The sequence below is a fragment of the Mirounga leonina genome, unplaced genomic scaffold, assembly GCF_011800145.1.
Source record: "Mirounga leonina isolate KUSES-001 unplaced genomic scaffold, KU_Mleo_1.0 Mir_170, whole genome shotgun sequence".
NCBI classification, from domain to species: domain Eukaryota; kingdom Metazoa; phylum Chordata; class Mammalia; order Carnivora; family Phocidae; genus Mirounga; species Mirounga leonina.
This window is the reverse complement of record NW_023270433.1, coordinates 8882158-8903474: the sequence shown is the minus strand read 5'-3', so window position 1 is coordinate 8903474 and position 21317 is coordinate 8882158. Positions and strand designations below refer to the sequence as shown.

The 21317-nt window shown below is 45.3% G+C and overlaps 1 protein-coding gene across 12 annotated transcripts in view; it reads left to right on the top strand.

Moving 5' to 3' along the window:
• Window positions 1-21317, top strand: part of MVB12B (multivesicular body subunit 12B) — a 269437-nt gene that overhangs the window by 125860 nt on the left and 122260 nt on the right. For all 12 annotated transcript variants that reach the window (XM_035015792.1, XM_035015791.1, XM_035015794.1 and 9 more), the window contains one exon: window positions 17245-17352. In XM_035015792.1, the coding sequence (XP_034871683.1) occupies window positions 17245-17352 (108 nt within the window). The remainder of the gene's footprint in view (window positions 1-17244; window positions 17353-21317) is intronic.

The window sequence follows — 21317 nt, the reverse complement described above, 5'->3', positions numbered from 1 at the left end:
GTATATTCTTTTTCTGTTGTTTGTACTACATAATATTCTTATTATTGCGTTATATGTTTTTATTATATTATTGCACTATTTTCTTAGGTCATCAAATATTCTTCCAGAGCCCTTCTTTCTTGAGGCGCTCTTATCCCCGAAATGTGATTTCACCTGTGTTCTACCTTGTTCTTTGATTTCCTCTCCCTGTGTAGTCTCTGCTGCATCACGATACCCCCAGCTTGTGTCCCAGCCTCCTTCATGGTGTGTTCTCCGCAGGCCTGTGTCTCAGCCACCCGGAGCTGAGCCACATGCTCATGCAGACACCCTGTGCTCGGGCCGTTGTCCTTAGCCAGACCCACGTTTCCATCTGCCTGCCGGAGTAGTCCACGTACGACAGCCGTGATGCTCAGCCTGAGTACTCCCGAACTGAACGGTCTTCTGTTCCCTTACCACTGCCCACCCAGCCCCCCAACCCACAACCGCCCCTGCTCCCCACAGTTCCTACCAGGGAGAGGCCAGACTCTTCCTGGGCAACCCCCTGCCTCTGCGAGCAGGTTCTTGGACTTGACCCCCGCATCATCTTTCATGCCATCCTTTTCTGTTCGTCCCGTCGCCAAGGTGAGCCCTCACTCTTCATGTCCTGGGTGGTCTCTTCCAGAGGGACTCTGCTCCCGCTCTTCTCAGCTCCGGCATTCCTCCTTGAAGCATCAGGCAGAGTCCTACCTCCTGCCCCTGCTGTGCTCCCCCAGGTTCTGGCTCCTCCTGCCTCTGCTCCTTGGGGCATCCCACCTGGAGCTGCCGTGGCTTTGCCTCTTCCTTTTTCCACCCCGCCCCCTCCCTGCACCCTGGTGTACTTTCTTGTTCTTCTGAACACTTACCTCCATCATAGTACTAAGGTAACTCTCCTTGCCCTTCCAGTAACTCTGAATATCCCTGCTAGGTATGTCCCTGTGCTCGCGGTTTCCATAGACCGTGTTTCCTTCACACAATGACTCTGGGAAGTTACTGTTCTAATCTTATTTTATAATAAGAACACAGAGCCTCAGAGAGCTCAAGGGCCCTTCTTGAGATCACACAACAGGTATGGATGAGCAGAGATCAAACCCAGGTCTCCTGCAAGCACACACAGTTCCCTCATTGCTGATTCAGCTTGTCTGCTGGTCCTCCTCCGAGGAAGGGACCATATCTTACTCATATTTGTATATGCTGAAGAGCGTGCTGCAGTGCCTTGTGTATCTAAGTGCTTATTAAATATCTGCTGAAAGAGAGTAAAGACCTGCAGCCGGAAGAGATGAGTTACACATGCAGGTAGAGGTCTCTGTTTCAAGCCAGGTCAGCCTGCATACCTGGGCGTGGGAAGGAGTGTTTCTGCTACATCAACACCAATATTTACCAATGATTAAGGGATTACTATGTTCCAGCTGATGGGCAAAGCACTTTGTTTGCACTCTTTTAATTATTACTACAACTGTATGAGATCGGATCTACCATTTCCATTTACAGAGGCCCAAGCTGAGGCTCAGAGAGGTTGAGGAACTCAGCCAAGGTCACACAGCTATCAAGTGGTGAAGCCATGATTTGAGCTCACATCTCTCTCTGCCCAGTACCCAAGCCCATGTTCTAAATTGCGGCCTTCTCTTGCTTTCCTGGCCCAGGAGAGTAGGGGTTGGGTGGTGTGAGGCATAGGTTGTTATCCCAGAGTCCCGAGAGAAAAGGACTTGGAAATACTGTGCCATGGTTAGCAGAGACTGAGAGGGTGGTCTTCAGGAATAGCTTTGTGAGCAGCTCCTCTCTTCTTCTCTCTTCTAACCATTGTTCAGCAGATACATCCTCCATAATAATTCTCTCTTACTCTTCGCATCCTGTGGTAGAGAGAGGATTAGTGAACCCTGCCCTTTTTTTTTTTTAATTAAAAATATCTTCATGACATTTAAAAAATTATAAAAGCCCATTTCAGAAAATCCAAATCATGTAGAATTACATGAACTAAAGAGTGAAAATACTACTACCTTTCCTTTCTTCTAATCCTATGCATATTATTAACAGTTTGGAAGTATCCTTCTAGACTTGTTTTTGGGGGGTTTTTTTTGCAAAAAATTGTATTTATTTTTAATTAAATAAGGGATATGAAAATCTTCTTATTTTAAAAAATTAAATAATACAGCCGAGGCTCAAGTAACTATCACACCCCTAATATATATTAGCCACTATCATCAGTTTGCTCTTTTTCTTCCTTTTCCCTCAGCACCTCCATGTTTAAATGACTTATAGAACTATGTCATTGTAACTCGACTTTTTAATATAAATTAGATCATGCAGTAAGCTCTTGCTTTATTTTTCCCAAATGATGCACATGCTGGCTAGATCTTTCTAGACTCGTGTGTATAGGACTAACATGTTCTCACTCCCTGGTGTGTGATGTTCCATGGCAGGCTGAACATGCTACACCAGCATTCTCCTGATGCTCAGCGTATGGTTTTCTTCCAGTTTTTCACTGGACAGAACCACAGAGCATACCCCCCCCTTGTTTGGGTTGCCAGATTTAGCAAATAAAAATAATAGGATGCCCAATTAAATCTGAAAATCTTGAAAATTTTTGAAATTTGAAAAAATTATTCACTGTTCATCTGAAATTCAATTTTAACTGAGTGTCTGTGTTTTCTCTGGCAACTCTTCCTCCTTGTGAACATCTGCAAGTATTTGAAGGCCCCACTCATTTGTTTCTTAAGGGGTCAATGACCTGATTTTTTAAATTAAAAATTGTATTACTAGGGGCACCTGGTGGCTCAGTTGGTTAAGCGTCCAACTCTTGATTTCAGCACAGGTCATGATCTCAGAGTTGTGAGATCAAGCCCTACATCGGGCTCCATGCTCAGCATGGAGTCTACTTGAGACTTTCTTTCCTTCTCCCTCTGCCCCTCCCCCTGCTCTCTCTCACTAAATAAAATCTTTAAAAAAAATAAAAATTATATTATCAAGCATTTCATATACAGTTTTCCTTGAACAAAGGGGATAGGGGTGCCCCCCCCACTGGCGCAATTGAAAATCCATATATAACTGTTGACTCCACAAAAATTTAACTACTAATAGCCTATTGTTACAGATAACATAGTCGATTAACACCTATTTTTATTATATGTATTACATACTGTATTCTTGCAATAAGATAAGCTAGAGAAAAGAAAATGTTATTAGGAAAACATAAGAAAAAGAAAATACATTTACAGTACGATACCATATTTATCACAAAAAAAATTGGCAAGGAAGTGGACCCACACAAACCCGTCTCATTCAAGGGTCAACTGTATATAAGAAAAGTATAGAGAATAATGTAACAAATACCCATGTAACTACCATGCGGCTTTTTCAAATATTAATGTTTCACTAAGTTTATGTGAAATTTCTTTTCAGTAAGAGAAAGAAAACATTATTGGTGCCTGTGCCCTCTCTAGGCCATGCATCCTCCTTTACCCAGAGTAACTACTGAGTTTGGTGTTTATCACTCCTGTACATTCTTCCTCTTTTCAAACTTTATATAGATGATATTCATATGGAATCTATTATCATATTCTCCATATTTTTCAACTTGCTTTTTTGCTGAGCATTATTTTTGAGATTTATCTTTGCTGATACAGCTCTAGTTCATGTATTTTCAAGGCTGTATCAAAATCTGTTGCATGAATAGACTATGACGTATTTATTCATCCTTCTGTTGATATTGTTTCTAATAATTTACTATTACAAACAGTGTTGCAAATAGTACCTTCACATCTTTATGCTAAGAATTTCTCTAGGGGACAGTTTCAGAGTAGAATTGCTAGGTCATTTTCTTTTCTTTTTTTTTTTTTTTAAGATTTTATTTATTTATTTGAGAGAGCGAGAATGAGAGAGAGAGCATGAGAGGGAGGAGGGTCAGAGGGAGAAGCAGACTCCCTGCCGAGCAGGGAGCCCGATGCGGGACTCGATCCCGGGACTCCGGGATCATGACCTGAGCCGAAGGCAGTCGCTTAACCAACTGAGCCACCCAGGCGCCCTAGGTCATTTTCACCTTACGAAATTTAGTGAATGTGTTCTCCAAAGTGGCTGTGCCAATTTGTGCCCCACTCATTTTTGTCAGATATTTACAGTTTAGTCAGTGATTTGACCTGAACAATAGAACGTTGTCATTTTTAATTTGCGTTTCCTAGAGAGGTTGAACATTTTCCCCCATGGCTTCTCCATATTATATGTCATTTTTTCTTTTGGATTACTTCTTTTTCTCATTGATTTGTAGGAGTTCTTTATTTATTTGGGAAATTAATCCACTGCCAGTTGTGCATTGCTCCCAGTCTGAGGCTTGTCTTTTTACTGTTTTTCGTGTCCTTTGTAGAACTGAAGTTTTAGATTTTAGAGTAGTAAAATTCATCCGTCTTCTCTTTTATGGACTTTTTTTCTACATGTGTCTATTTCTTTAATAATTCCCTCTATTAACATCATAAAGATTTTTTACATATTTTTCTGAAAAGTTTTAAAGTTTTGCTTTTCACTTTTAGTCTTTGATCCACCCGGAATTTGTTTTTTATGGGAGCTGGAGCTCTAATTCAGTTTTTTGTTTCACAGTGACATGCAGATGTCTGAGTATTGACTGGACAGTTCATGCTTGACCCCTGCTGTGTCATCCACGCAGCTCTGTCCCAGGTTGTCTGTGGCAGAGAGGAGCCTGCCTCTGCATGGGTGCCAGCCAGCCCCAAGGAACCCTACTACAGTTCCCCATAGGGTCTGCGGGGATTCAGGGCTGTGTCCCTGGGCCATCCTTCCTGATGACCAGGAATGGACAGGACATTCCCAATTTGATGTAGCCAAGTGCCCTGCCCACGTTTGCATCCCATTTTCTGGCTCCTGGCCTCACAGGTCTCCAGGAACTGATTTCCCTTTGTGTCTGCCTTTCCCCATCAGCAGGTGCAGAAGCGGGCCTCCTGATTTCTGGGGGTATCACCAGGGGCCTTTGCTTTCTTCCACCCTGCCCACCCTCTGAAACCGGTCCTCTCCGTGCCTGCTGGAGCCCCTGGGCCACAGCTGTGTGGCAGGTAGAATGAAGAAGGGTGCTGTGTAGCCCCGCGTGTGCCCGCTTTAGTCTTTGTGCATTTTCTTACCGTATACTCTTTTCCTTATTCATTCAGCCAGTTGGAGAATACCTGATTGTGTACTACCAGCAGGGCCTTGGGCTGGGTACTGTGAAAAAGACCCTACTGAATAAAATAGGATCCTTTTTCAAGGTGCAGAAATAATAAGGAGCTAACATTTTTTGAGTGTACACCACGTTGCCAGGTCTTATGCAAAGAGCTTACAAGAGAATAGCTTTATGGAAATACCATTCCCATACCATAAAACTCACCCTTTACAAGTGAACAATTCAGTGGTTTTCAGTGTATTCACAGAGTTGTGCAGCCTTCCCCACTGTCTAGTTCCAGAATATTTTCATCACCCCCCAAAAAAACCTTAAACCCATTAGCAGTCACTCCCCATTTCCCCCCCTCCCACCAGCCCCTGGCAACCACCAGTGTGCTTTCTGACTCTGGGGATTTGCCTTTTCTGGACATTCCATGTAAAAGGGTGTGACACGGTATGTGCCTCTTGTGACTGTCCTCTTTCACTGAGCGCAGTGCTGGTCAGGGTACCTCCATGTTACAGCAGCTGTTCGTACTTCAGCCCCTTCTCACAGCTGAAAAAGATCCCACCGTATGGATGTACCACATTCTGTTCATTCATCAGTTGGTGGACGTTTGGGTTGTTGCCACCTTGGGGCAATTATGATGAATGCTGCTGCCCCATTGTGAACAAGTTTTTGTGCGGATGTCTGTTTTCGGTTCTCTTGGGGTTATACCTAGGACTGGAATTGTGGCATCCTCTGATAACTCTGGGCTAACATTCTGAGGAATTGCCAGGCTGTTTCTGAAACGGCTGCCCCCGTTACCGACCCACCAGCAGCGGACAAGGGCTCAGATTCCACATCCTTGTCCACATGTGCTGTTGTCTGTCTTCTTGAGTAGTCATCCCAGCAGGTATGAAATGGTATCTCATTACGGCTGAGTACTTTTTGTGGTTTCTCTCCTTTAGTCATCACAAAGAATCCCATGAGTTAGGTATTATTATGATTTTCATTTTTTGATGAGGTTCAGAAAGGAAAAATACGACTTCGGGGAAACTCCGGTATATAAGTGGCAAAGCCAGGACTTGAACTCCAATCTACCTGACTCCAAAAATCTGAGTTCTTTCCTTTGTCTGTGGTTTTCTCTGTCTTAGAGATTTCATGCAAGAAGCCAGAGGAAAGGGAAGATCCTGGAAGAAGAGCATGTGCTTCTGGCTGGTATCATCAGAGAGGCTTTGCGGGGATAGGGTTCCTTCAGCCAGGCCCAAAGTGATGACAGTGTTCCACACAACGAGGTTCCAGAGGGAACCCCAAGAGCAAAGCCAGGGAGGCAGGAAATCGCAGAGACTGAGGGAGATGGAGCAGTCTCAGGGACAGGGGCATGCATCCATTTCTTTTGCTAAGAAACATTCGACATTTCAGGTGAAAATCTGGGGTAGACTTGAGCTGTTCATTTAGGATACAAAATGATAAAATAATGCAAATGAAATCATAAATCAAACAACAACCAAGGATTTCTGGACTCGTTGTCAGTCAGATGGCTCTTTTCACTTTAGGGTTTAAGCAAGCATTTTGGGCATACCTCCTGTTAGGGATTCAGAAGAGAAGCTACTGAGGCTCCTTGTCTTCATGTGGTGCCCAAACTGCTCTGATTAAGAGTTGAAATGGCTTCATGGTTGGCTACTGTCTGACCTGGGCCAAGTGTCTGTGTTTCCACAGTGGATGATCTAACACATCAGGAGCCCTTTGAACTTCATTCTTATTCACAGCGTCAGCCAGATATTTCCTTTGGAATGTCTGCAGAGTTTCCTCGCCCCTTTGATCACTTTGTGTCTGCCAGATACATCTTTGAATTGTGGGTGGGCTCCCTTAAAACACCAGGGTGTGAACGGGGTAACCCGTCTGGTAGTCAGCCTGGTGGTTAGCCGTGGTGTCTTTCGAGAACCTCTTCTTGGGCAAGGAGTACCCAATGCTGACATGGAAGAACTGCTGACAGTTTTAAGGACTTACCACACAGCCCCTCTCCGGGCAGCTCAGATGGGGAACTGATTTACGAAGTGTTTCTCGGGTTTAAATCCCATAGATCATTATTTCTCACCCCAGCAAATGAAGTTCTAGATTGTTGTTTTTCTTATTATAAAAGCTATGTAGAGTCAAAAGGAACAGACTTGCAGTTATAAAATACAGCAGTCATGGGGAGTGGCAACTAGAGTTAATAATACTGTGTTGCACGTTTGAGAGTCTAAACCGCAAAAGAAAATAATTTCTGTAACTCCGTGTGATGACGGATGTTAACTACACTTAACCGTGGTGATCATTTCACACTATAGACAAATATCGAATCACTATGTTATATACCTGAAACTAATGCAACGTATGTCGATTATACCTCATTTAAGAAAGAGAACACCAAAAAATGCCCATAATCTCAACTGGTCAGAACCAAACAGTGGTTAATGCTTTGCTTTACATTTGTCTAGATCTGTTTCTATGTAGATTATTTTTAGGAAACAAAATAGGAGATTGTACTATGTAAACTATTTTGTGACTTAGTCTTTCCCCCGGAACTTTCCATGTTCCTAGATACGTGTCCTCAAAATTGTTTCCTGCTGCTGAGTCTTCCACTGTAAGGATGTTCTCTAATGATTAGAAATTTATCATTCCCCACTTCTGTAAACACTGTGCCCCAAGGGACGTATAGATTACAGTCCTCCCATGTGACCAGGCTCTGGTGACGGGAGCCCCCTTTTCTGTCCCCTTAACCCATTGGCCTGGTTTCCACCTGTCCTCACAGTAGCTGTTCCCTCGCCTTGCAAGGCTGTGTCTCCAGATCTCATGAGATGATTTCTTCTTGTCCCCCTCTGAGGCACCTCCTCAGAGGGGGCTTCCCTGGTCACCCCACCTGAAGCAGCCTCTTCCTTCAGTCTCTGTTCCCGTTACCCTATTTTATTTTATACAAGGCACTTGCTCCTCTCCAAAGTTATCTTACATATTTGTTTGTTTGTGTTTACTGTGTGTCTTCCGCCACCGAGACTGTGACCCTGTGGGGTCGGTGCCTGGGTCTGTCTTGTTCGACTGTCTGTCCTCTGCACTGTGATCAGAGCTGGGCCCCCAGAAGCTCAATGCGAATGACCACATGGTTGCCATCCTCTCGTGCCCACATCCCATCATTGCCTTAGGCTCTCGGTCCAGGAGTGGAATTCCTGGGTCACAGCCATGTCTATTTTTTTTAAGATTGATTTATTTATTTGAGAGAGAGAGAGAGAAAGAGAGAGTGAGCGCGGAGGGGGAGGGTAGAGGGAGAGAGAGAGAGAATCTGAAGCAGACTCCCTGATGAGCACGGAGCCTTGTCATGGGGCTCGATCCCAGGACCCTGAGATCATGACCTGGGCCAAAGACAGACGCTTTACCAGCTGAGCCACCCAGGCACCCAAGGCACGTCTATTTTTAAGGCATGTGGTATGCAGCACCAAATGAATCTAATCTAAAGTTTACCACTTGATACTCCAGCCGCAGTCAGGGCACCTGTTTCCCCCATAGCCTCTTTCCCCTTTAAAGTGTGTCTTTGTTAGTTTGATAAAGAAAGTGGCATCTTGTTGTTGGCACTTGAATTTAATAATTACCCAGGTGGAACATATTTTCATGTTCACTGGCCATTCGTCTTGCTTCTGTGAACTGCTGGTTCACGGCCATAGTCCATTCCTTGACTGGAGTGTTCATCTTTCCCCTGCTGCTTTGGAAGAGCTGCATATATATGTCCTCTTATATGCTTCTTGGTAGGAAGATTTTCCCCCCCACTTAATATATCATGGGCATAATTGTAAATATACTTCATCCTTTTTAAGAACTGAATAAATATTCTGTTGCATAGGCATACCATAATTGATTGAGCCAGGACCCTCTGTTCCTCAGTTTCCTCACCTATAAAATCAGAGAGTAACTGATTATGATTCACCGTAACTCCTAGTGTTGTGTAAATGCATTACTTACACTACTGACTTAGGGAGGCTCCTGGCACGCAGGATGCGCACAGTGAGTGTCAGCTGCCGTTAGCCGCAGTACGTGCCGCGGTGGAGCAGACTGCACAGGAGGGTTGTCTGCGAGGGTGCCGTGGCATCAGGTTTCTGCACTGCCCCCAACCCCCCGGGGAGCCTGAGCCTGGCGCTGGCCCTCCAGTGAACCAGAAGCTCTGTCTCTCGCTGAGGTCTGCTTGCTCTGACTTTTCTTGGTTTCTGTGGGCTTGTGTCCTGGTTCTCGCTTCATTTCCCCACCCTCCCTCTCACGTGGGTGAGCTCTAGTACTTCTGTGTCTCGCAAGCAGAGGAATGCGGTGAAAACACGGGGCCTGGCTGAATAGAGAGGAGTATAAAGTGGTATAAGGTCCTGTGGTTGGTTCTGCAGGGCTGGGGGCTACCACTCACAGGAATCCCCCAGGGAGTAACTCTTCGTGGGCTCTAGCAGTAGAGAAAGCTGGACTCCACCATGCACACAGCTGTGGACATTGGAACACACCGAGGAGGTAACTGGCACTGGGTCATGTTGCACCTGTAGGAATGTCCCTGATGGGGGTTTCCCTAAAAGGAAAAGTACATTCCCGTATGGTCTTCCATGATATATTTTCCCAGCTTTCCACTTTTTTTTAAATTCATTTTTCTTGGGGCGCCTGGGTGGCTCAGTCATTAAGTGTCTGCCTTCGGCTCAGATCATGATCCCAGCGTCCTGGGATCGAGCCCCACATCGGGCTCCCTGCTCAGCTGGAAACCTGCTTCTCCCTCCCCCACTCCCCCTGCTTGTGTTCCCCCTCTGGCTGTGTCTCTCTCTCTGTCTCATAAATAAATAAAATCTTAAAAAAATAAATTCACTTTTCTTTTAACAAAGTGATACATTTATAGTTAAAAAAAAAAAATCAAAGAGTACTGGGGCACCTGGGTGGCTCAGTTGGTTAAGCGTCCAACTCTTGATCTCAGCTCAGGTCTTGATCTCAGGGTGGCGAGTTCAAGCCCCATGTTGGGCTCCACACTGGGTGTGGTGCCTGCTTAAGAAAAAAAAATCAAAGAGTACCGAAAGGCTTGTAAGACCATGTAGCAGCCCCCAGCCCATCTCTTCCTTTTTCACCCCCCAGAGGTAGTCACTTTCAACTCTTAGATTTCTTCACTTCTGGTACTTTATCTCCATGTTTGTAAATAATTTGAGTATACTGCTTATTTCTTGATTTACCTATCCTACACATTCAGTTTTCTTATAATCTCCCCCATCAGAGAGCATCACAATTTTTGGTAAATTGGTTGTCAGTGTTTACATATGACAAGGCAAACACAGAGTACCACTCCATCAGGTCATGTACTGGGGGTAGCTTTTCTTTCTCGTACAACCTTTTCATTTTCTTGGAATTAGTCATTGACTTGTTGCTTTCATTTGTTTAATTGTCTAGGTGTCTGTTGATTTTTATATTTGAATTTTTAAATTTTCTTTTTAATTTTTTCCCAGCTATCTTTATTTTATTTCATTTCATTTTATTTCCAGTGTAGTTAACATACAGTGTTATATTAGTTTCAGGTGTATAACATATATGTGATTCAACACTTCCATATATCACCAGGTGCTCACCACAAGTGCCCTCCTTAATCCCCATCACCTGTTTCACCCCCATCCACCTCCCCTCTGGGAACCATCAGTTTGTTCTCTATACTTAAGAATCTGTTTCTTGGTTTGCCTCTCTCTCTTTTCTCCTTTGCTCATTTGTTTTGTTTCTTAAATTCCACATATGAGTGAAATCATATGGTATTTGCCTTCCTCTGACTGACATATTTTGCTTAGCATAATACTCTCTAGCATCATCCATGTCATTGCACATGGCAAGATTTCATTCTTTTTTATGGCTGAATAATATTCATATATCTTCTTTATCCATTCGTCAGTCAGTGGACACTTGGGCTGCTTCCTTATCTTGGCTGTTGTAGATAATGCTGCTATAGACATCGGGGTGCATGTATCCTTTTGAATTTGTGTTTTTGTATTTTCGGGGTAAATACCCAGTAGTGTGATTACTGGATCATAGGGTAGTTCTAGTTCTAACTTTTTGAGGAATCTCCATACTAAGCACCTATTGATTTTTACATTTACATTTTTACATTTTTAAAAAAAATTTTAAGTTAATAAATTATGTTTTCAAACAACTTTATGCCTGTGTTTTTAGTTTTCTAAACGCTCCAGTACATCTGTCACACTCCCATCTATATTTCATCCCAGGGCTTAAGTACAATTCTAAAAACTGTCGTATCCCTTCCTCCTGCAGATGGCCCGCCGTGGCCTTCTCTTCTTTTCCTCGTGTTGTGTCTATTCCCTGGCACACCGCTGCCCCTCTCATCACCGTCCTGTGCAGGATCTGTTTCCTGGGATTCGTGGTTTCCTCTTCATTGATTTCATCCCCAGTTTTGCTGATGCATCTTCCAGTAGGTTCCCAAGAGAGTCCTGATGGGAGATTAACTTCTTAACTCCTTGCGCATCTGCAAAGGTCTTTATTCTGCCCTCACAATTAATTGGTTTAGGCAGAGAATTCCAGAATTCCCCAGAATTTTATTTTTTTTAAGATTTTATTTATCTATTCCAGAGAGAGAAAGAGCGAGCAAGCTAGCAAGCACAAGCCAGGGGAGGGGCAGAAGCAGACCCCACACTGAGCAGGAAGCCCTATGTGGGGCTCAATCCTGGGACTCCAGGATCAGGATCCACCAAAGGCGGATGCTCAACCAACTGAGCCACCCAGGTGCCCCTTCCCTAGAATTTTAAAAATGTTTTTCTCTTGTCTTATATCGCATTCAGTGTTGCTATCCAGAAGTCTGATGCATTCTGATCTGCATTCCTTTGTATGTGACCTGTTACTTCTCTCTGGAAGTTTTAAAGATGGTTTATTTCTCTGAAATTTGGTGGGATTCTCTCCTGTTTTGCTTTGGGACTTTTTCATTCCCTGTGCTAGAGTACTCAAGCCCTCTTTAATATGTCCACTCACCTTCTCTTCCATTTTTTCTTTCTCTTTCTGGAGATTTCATTAGTTGGATGTTGTCCTGATCCTTCAGCCTTCTTAGTTTTTTTCTTTCCTATAGCTTATCTCATCTTTGTATTTTACTTTCTGAAAGAGTTCCTCAATTTTCTGTTCCAGTATTTTTTAAAAATTTTCATTTTATCTATAACATTTTTATTTCTAGGCTCTTTATATTATTCTTAAATTGATCCTTTAGAATTTTTTTTCCCAATATTCCATTCTTGTTTGGTGGTTGCAATTATATGAATTATAGGTTTGGTTGTTTGTTCCTTAACTTTATTTCCTCATACAATTTGTGCTACCTTCAAATGCCCGTTTTTCTAGTTTGGACCCTGTCTTTCATATCTGAGACTTACCCCCAGCACCTGGTGATCCTTTGTTGTCAGTTTATATTTAAGAACGAGGTTGGAGTGCCGGGGGTGGGCGTGGGGCCTGTTGGCTGGTGGGGGGCTCACAAGGTGATGTAGCCGGGAAGTAGCTTTTGGAGCAGGAGACCCCAGAGTCTGGGTGTGCCGATCCGCTCTCTGGCATTCTTTAGTGTCTCCAGAGATGAATCCTTCGATATCCAGCATTTAGGGGATACCCCTGGCTGCTGAGGTGCCAGCAGCAGGAAGGAGGATAAGCCTGGTGGGAGCGGGGTGGGGGTGGTGCAGGGGAGGGCCCACCGTTCAGTGTGCATAGTTACCCCCCTGTTTTCAGTCTGGAGTCTACTTCCTCTTGGTGTTCTGGAGCCCTGAGCCTTACTCGTTCCATTTCTGCAGAAAATACATCTGAAATGGGGACAGGGATCTGGGAGTATAACTGCTATGTTTATAGACCTTGTTCGGATCTTCCTATTTCAGCTGGAAACTTACACGCACCCACCCCCACAGCCCCCACCCTCACCCCAGTGGAATCTGGTAGCTCTGGGGCCCAGGGTCTGGGGGCAGATCATTAGTCCCTTCAGGTCCTTAGATGTCATCACCACTCCACTTTGCTAAAGCCCAGCCTTTCACTCCACATCCAAACAGTTGTTGGCATCTCTCTTGCATCGTACTCTGCTCTTGCTCTTTATTTTAGTGGGTTCATACCTTCTCCACATGGTTGTCATTTGAGAAGAATATTGGCAGCGAAGGGAGACAAAGCCATGTGTTCAGTCTGTCACTGCCCACCTACTCCTCCCAAGAGGCAGCTCCTGTACCCAGGGAGACTCTGGAAAGACAGGGAGGGCATGCAAGAGTGAGTGTGTATAAGAGAGCAGAATGAGTGTGTGTGTGTAATAAAAGAGTATATGTGTGAGAGTGTATTGTGTGGGGGTGCGCGCACGTGTGTGTGTAATAAAAGAGTGTGTGTGAGAGTGTATGTGTGTGGGTGTGCACGTGTGAAGCCCCGCAAACAGATACTCAAGGCATAGTGACAGCATTGGACATACTCCAGTGATTTGGGGAACAGGGCAGGAGAGCAATAAGATGACCAGAAGAATAAGGGACCTCATTGTTGAAATGGGTATATGGCCTCACAGAGTGGGGATTCTGAAGGGGATACACTCAGCTGAAGGGATTATATCCTGGAAACTTCATTTTAAAATGTTTGGTACCAGGGTGCTGGGTGGCTCAGTCAGTTAAGCGTCTGACTCTTGATTTGGGCTCAGGTCCTGATGTCAGGGTCGTGGGATCGAGCCCCACGTTGGGCTCTGTGCTCAGTGTGGCATCTGCTTGTCCCTCACCCTCTGCTCCTTCCTTCCCTGCCCCTCTCTCTCAAATAAATAAATAAATAAAATCTTAAAAATTTTTTTTGAGATTACCTTGCTTGGGAAGCTAGCAAGGTGTATAGCTTTTCACATTTTGCTCCCGATTGAATGGCTGATTCTTTCATTCCTTCAACAAGTTTTGATTGAGCCCATACGTTCCAGACACTATGCTTACTGCAAGGGAGAGATGAGGATCGCCGTTTTCCTTGTGAAGCTTATAGTCCAGTGGCAGAATAGCAGGGGGCAGGTAAACATTAATTGCACATGTGTATAATTTGTATTTGAAAACTACATCTAGTCCCAGAGATGGGGAAGGAATCACAGAGGACCAGCTGAACCCCAGCGTGACGGTTTAGGACTTTTTGCATCTTGATGTAGCATGACATCACTTTAAAGGTTTGGTTCAATGTTAGACTAGATGTCTCCATTTTTCGCTTAGGCATGTTAGCGCTAGCTTTGTGGGTGCTCCCTGGTGTGCACTAAGCCACACGCTTTGCACATACATCATCTCTAACCACAGTGCCCCCAGGAGGAGGGGGCTTGCTTCAGCTATCCTGTGTCAAGTTCAGGTCTGCCTCTTAATTTCATGGGCTGTGCTGCACCTAGAGCACATCTTCCTGCAGCCCTCGGCCCACCTCCCCACGGCCTTTCCCGTCCCGGGATTCAGAGGCTGGCTGCTGGGGTCTCATGGTCAGAGTTGAGACGTGAATTTCATGCAGCTACCTGCCTCATACATAATGTATCTTGTAGGTTGTTAGCTCATCTAATTTGGGATGGGAAGAATTAAGATTAGTAAACACCTTTATGTGACTGGGTTGGAAAGCAGCTTCTGGGTACATCTTATTGTTACAGGGAAGGCAAGGCTGGGAATGCCCGGCTTTGTTACACTAGGCCCACTTCCCTAGTGCTCCTGATGAGCTGGGACCCCGGGTCTTCTCACTCCTCACTTCAGTCCATCCCCTGCATAGGTCCAGGCTTTGGGCAGCTCTGCACTTTGCCCAGACACACACGCTTGTGCTTGCTCACGCGCTTTCTCACCACCTTCCTCACCTCCCCTTGGTTGAGGTTGAAGGGCATTACACATTTTTACTTCATTGCAAATGAGTTGTGGCCTCAGGGCAAAGCCAGGCCTTTGGTGGTCCATTTTTAATGCTTCTCCAGTGCGGGTTGGAGGACCGCCACTGTCTGGGCCTCTGAGGAAAGGGCAGGCCTGCTGCGAGCTTTTTCTCTTTACACACTTGCCCCGGCCTCTTTATCACAGTGAGGTGGCTTCTCACCCAGAAAAAGGAAAATTCAGGCAGTGGGGCAAGCAGAGGGAACCATCATTTCCAAGCCCTGGAAACAATAGTCTTGATTTAGGGTACACCCACCCCCCAGTGCAATTCCCAGATATCCAGGAGAGCCCTTCTGAACTCCATTCCTTTTCTAGTGGGAGGTTAAAAACAGCTCTGTCTTCTGAGGTCCCAGCGTGGGGTTCCACAGCCTTCCAGTGTTCTGCAGACTCTTTTTTTTTTAATTTATTAAAGATAATGTATTTATTATAGAGAAACCATATAGGTTCCCTTATTTCTTTATTCCTACAGCATCTTTTTTTTCACATCTTAATGGTTCTAAAATTGGAATGCATCTTAAAATAGATCTGTACCTTTTGACATTCTATTCTTTTTTTCCTGAAGGGTTATTCTTTAAATCTGTGGGTTTAAATGACTACGTCCTAGAATTGAGGAAGTACAGTAAAAGGACAGTTGGGGAAACAAAAATCTTTCAAAACATGGAATCCACAGGAGAAAATCGACCCAGGGGATCCTTGGTGGCAGAGAGCTAGTGCCACTGCCTGAAATCTCATGTTTTCCAAGAAACTTGATGGAAGACCATTATGGGGAAAAGTGCTGAGGAGGCCTGATGCCATTCTATTTCATGTCTTTCTGTGGGGGTGACATACTTGGAGCCAGGGTTCCTGAAATTATCCCCATACCATTCCTCCTCCAGGTTTCAGGCCAAACATATTTGCAAATGTAGCATAAGGACCTTTCTTTTCCTGTGTTGCATTGGCTAATTTACAATTGTTCTGTTTGGAGGGGGAAAAGAGGCATTTTTCTTTTGCCAGTTGGCCTTTGGGCCTCTCTGAGGCAGCCTCGGAGAACATGGCTGTGGGGGGCCCTGGGGATGTCCTGGCAGCGCAGCCCAACACGCCCCCGTCCTGCGTGTGTGACAGCCCCAGGCCGCTGGCGCGCTATATAGCGTGTACTCGGGATGGGGCTGAATCAGGGCAGTTTTTGTGCAAAGCATGGAGGTGCTTTCAGCAGTCTGTCAGATCAAGGACCGCATCCCAAAGTCTAAACCTCAACAGGACAACCGGGGAGACAACAGAGAGCAGACGGCTTTGAGCTCATCCCAAAATGGGGTGCCACTCCCTCCGTCTTCCCGGCCGTGCCCCCTGGGGTGCCAACCACAGACCCTGGGCCGGTAGTGCCATCCTGCTGGGCTGCTGGGCGAGAAAGCAGAGCACGCCCTGCCAGGCCGGGAATAGAGCCGTCTGGAAGGAGATGGGGGCTGTGCTGCCCTCATCCAGCTCTCCAATCTCCTTGTCCACTCTTTGCCCCAAAGCAGGAGTCTTCACACGAGGCCCCCCAGCCCCCAGCCCAGTACACAGGTCCTTTAAGACTCAGCTCAAGGCTGGCTTCATGCTTGGATGCGTCTGAGAGGATCACCGCTATATAGCTGCGCACGGGAAAATGGCTTCTTAGTGAGACTATAAACAAGGAGCTGAATCTTTTTTATTTTTCTATCATGAGACAGTTTCCGACCTTGAGTACCCCTTGCAGAGCTTGTAGGGAGAAGACACAGCGAGGAGCGAGTTTCCCTGGCACCCCGCGCCCAGTCCCCACAAGGGTCCCGATGACGAAGCACCCCGGCTGGCCCCAGGGTCCTGGAACAGGCCGCCGCGGCCGTCTCCTCGCGGGCGGTGCCCGTCTCAGGTGGCATTTCACACCCCATTGGACTTTTTTCTGCACCCTCTGCCGTCCCCTGAGTAAGGGGTAATGAGCAACTTAATGTGCTGACTTCTCCAGACCCTCCTTGGTCCATTGCAACAAAAGTTGCTCTTTTCTCATTAGAACCATTTTTGTCAGGGTGTCTTTAATCAGTGGCTTCCCTGGGGACAATATTTTTAGAAGTTGTATTTGTCACACTCCCCGTTTTCCAAACCTTTTGGAAAGTCTCTTCCCGGCGCCTGGTGAAATGAACTAATGAGATGCTATGAGAGTCCGGGCCGGTGTTAATTGGCGCGGGTACGAAGAAGCTGCTCAAGTACACCTTCGGTTCCAGCCTGCCTCACCTGCACTCCTCTTCTGTCTCTTTGGTGCAGGTTGCACAGACGGCAGATGGCGTGGACGCTGACCTCTGGAAAGACGGCTTATTTAAATCCAAGGTTACCAGATACCTGTGTTTCACGAGATCATTTTCCAAAGAAAATGTAAGTCTAGTAGTGGTGTCCGTTTGCTGAGTGAGCACAAGGCGTTACGTGCCTGGTTGAAATTTCCTCTTTTCTTTTCTTTCTTTCTTTCTTTTCTTTTTTTTTTGTTGTTGTGGTGGTGGTTTATTTTCATTGCCATATTAATCAGTGGTTTTAGTGAACTGGGTAGAATCAGGAGCTAGCGCTATGTTTCATTTATTAACAGTATTATTAACCATGTACCCAAGTGTGCAGTGAATTCCATTAAAATGTGTTCTCAAAAGGGAACCAGGAAATTTCTCTCCCAGCCCTCATGTTCCTAGCTTTCCTGTAAGTCACAAATCACAGGGTGGTGTGGACGTGAGTATTTGCCGGCGCAGCTGGATTTAAAGCTGGCCAGCACGCAGAGGCAGAGGCTCCACGACCACTTCTTGCCTCAGACCCGGCCTTGTCTCCAAAATGACTGACTTTCTCCATGAGTCTCTGTGACGTTTGACATTTCATTGTTTCTGCAGGTAGGTATCTACCCCGTGTGCAGGTTTCTTTTAGTATGCTGTTCTGAACTCTTGGGCCCATAAATTAGGATGTTTTAAAGCTGTCTATTAAGCCTTTTCCAACAGAATGTTTTAATGAGTGTCTTAGAAAAAAAGGGAAGTAGCTTTTGTGAGGATTTACACAGATCAGCTCTGAGGGAGGCCTGTCGTAGGCACTCTGCAAATAAACCTCTTCCATCCTCAGACAATCTCTTGAAGTATTAGCTCCTTTCCTGAGATCAGAGAGTTTTTGTGCTTGCCCAAGGTCACCTGTGTTCCCTAGCCCCAAACAGGGTGCAGTCAGATTTTCATTTTCAGGGGTGACATTTTATTTTTGGCCTAAATGTTATTGTCTCTTTCTAATGCAAAAAAAAAAAATGGGGGGAGGAATGTTTTTATTAATTTATTTTTATAAATTTTATTATGACAGTAATATATGCTCATGGTTTAAAAAGAAAAAAATATTTCAAACATCCTCATCCAGAGGTGTGAAAGGGGAACAATAAGTCTTCTCCCCATCATGTACGACACAGCGGTGGTCCTATCCCAGGGTCCTTGTGTGCTCCTTCAGTGTTGTCGGCATGTAGACAGTCACGTGATCCTCTGGCTTGCACTCTCTTCCATCCGTTCCTGTTATTTATTGATAAGTCTTTGTTAGGAACATTATTCCTAATGTATTCAGGACTGGGGGAGAAGACAGCGCTTTAATTTTTTCCCCCTAATTATGTGAGTAATATATGCTTGCTGTAAAGTCCAGAGTTTCTAATGGGGCAGGGACAGTCCTGGTGCTAAACACTAGAAATCCTTCACGTACAGGTGAGAAGGTGGCAGCTGAGCCTATAATGAGTCTGAGCAGGTCCCTGGGGCTCATCGTGCAGCCCGAGGAGACATTGAGGAACAGTCTGGAGGCCAGGTTGCCTTTCCGGCTGTGGGCTCGAGCAGATAGGGGTAGTTACCCGCCCCCCCTACCCCCGGCATTGCTCCATTCCTCCACCCCTGCATCCATATCCACATGCAGTGTACTCTCACTCCCCTTTGTCCCTGGAGTTGACCTAAGCCTGTTTTTGAAACTGTTTATATTTTTAGCTTTTGTCACCTCTGTTCTGTCTGCTGGCTGCTGCTGTGTGCAGGTCAGTGCATTCACTGCTGCTCAGGCAGCAAGGACAGACTCCTGAGGATTTGCACAACTCACCGTGCCCAGTGGTCTCACGATGTTCTTTACTGATCTCTGCTCAGCCCCCACCTTTCCTGACTGAAGCTGCAGTTCCCAACTGTGGCCCCAGAGGACAGCCACGATCGCTTTGATTGTTTTTGAGTTCTGGTTGTTTTTTGGTTTTTTATCTTTTGGGGGTTGGTTTTGCATTTCCCCTGAAGGCTGTGGGGTATTGGTAGTCTAGGCCAAAAGAGTCCTGGATCCCTTGGAGTTGGTGACAGTGACAAGTCTAAAAATGACAGAAGTCACCAGTACTTGCTAATTTGGAGTGCCCTGCATAAATGTATGATAGAAGATGTATCGAGTTCATCAGCGTTTGTTGAACGTGAAAGAGTTGTTATTGACTGCTCACTTTGTAAGCCTTACCCTGTGCGGGCTGGGTGTGATGGAGCAGGGTGTGAGGAAGGGCTGGGAGAGGAGTATGAGGGCGGTGGGAGAAGTCTCTGCCTCCCCTCTGAAGGAGGGTGGGAAGTCGGTGCATTTTGTTTTCAGAAGAAGAACGACTGAGCCCTTTAGTGAGATCCAGAGGGATCCACTCAAGGGGGGGTGGCAGGTACCCACTTGCCAGCCCAGGAGCACAGTAGGAATGGGTATGTTTTAATCCACTACAGCCGGTCTGTCCTGGCCCTGCTGTCACAACCAGGACATTGCGTAGTGTGTATTTTTACAACTGTACAGGAGGGATGTGGGATCTCAAGACTGGACAGATTCTTAATTAGGCAGCTCGAGACTCCCAGTGTAGGAGTTTGAGGGCACTCCTTTGGAACCTAAGTTCCTTTCCCCCAATAATGCTATTAATACGGAAACCTGGCTTTGGAGTGACATTGCTTCCTGGGGAAGGCTCGAGATTAATTGCACTTTTCATGCCCTGTACTTTCTGCATTACCTGTAATAATAATGTACATAGATTAGGTAGGGAGGATATTAAACAGAAGGATTTATGAACATTTGAATATTAAGTTGGTTATCTGTGGCTACCTTAAATGCAAGGTTGTCAAAAATAATTACAGTATACTGGCAAATACTGGCTACCAGAGACAGTATAAATACCCTGAGTCAGTGCATATTGGGCTTTTGGCATGAATCATTTGCTCAACAAGGATTGGGAATATGTTCTTCATATTTATGAGGAGGAAATGAAAGAGAGCATGGGATGGGGGAGGGGAGCAGTGTCACAGACCTACTGTATTAAACCCAGTACAACAGCAGCCCCGTGCACGGAGGGACCCCACTTGGGCTGTGGGAAGCTTTGACAGTGCAGCCTCCCATTTTGTATGCATGGGAGGGTTCTTGATGCGCTTTTTTTTTTTTTTAATGGCCACACCACTGACGTTCTGGTTTTATGATCAGGGACATTTGTAGAGTGTGGAGGGTGAGGTCGCTAAGTGGTTTGCAGTTGACTTGTGTAAAACCCAACTTGTCAAGTCGAAGACATTGGAGAAGGATATTGATGAATGCCCATCCATCTGCAGGGCAGGAAAACATACCCAGTTGTTAATTTCTCAATGCAGAAAGCAGTGATGACACGGAAAAGCAACTGCCAGGAAAAGAAAAAATTATGATAGATTAGATCAGGCAATTCTGAAAGCAGCCGATGTTTTCGAGTTAGGTTAACGGTTCAAACCTCTTCTACACGGTCAGAGATTTATTCTGCATTAGTAAGGTTCCGCTTTCCACGGGCTGCACTGCGCTGTGCATTGTTTCCCCAAGACCCGGCTATCTGAAATGTAATAGTAGAAAATAGTCACCAAATGCGGTAATTGTGAGAGAAAGAAACAGTTTTGTGACAACAGTGCCCTAAAAGCCCTGGTCACAGTTGACACTTGACACATGGACTGTCATAGTGAAGTTTGAAGAATTTATTTCATTTGTGAGCTTTCGGTTTATAATGTATTTATTAAGTATACTTTTGTTTTTATTGATACCGTTTAGATTTGTCATCTAAGCAAATCCAATTTGATTTCCGACTCTGGCCCACCCAGTTGAAAATGTACCCCAAAACATTACATTATTCAGTAGATAATAATTGCACACCTACTATGTGCCAAGAAGTGTGCTACGCTTGGATGTATGGTAGTAACAGGCAGTTTTGGTCCTCGTGGCCCTTGAACTCTCGTGGTGAGACAGATACTGAAGAAAGAACCTCACAAATGTGCCATTATAAATGGGTAGGAAGGAAAATAGGAAGTGGCCAAGAGAGACGATAGCGCAGCGTTCAGATGGTAAGAATTCCCTGATTG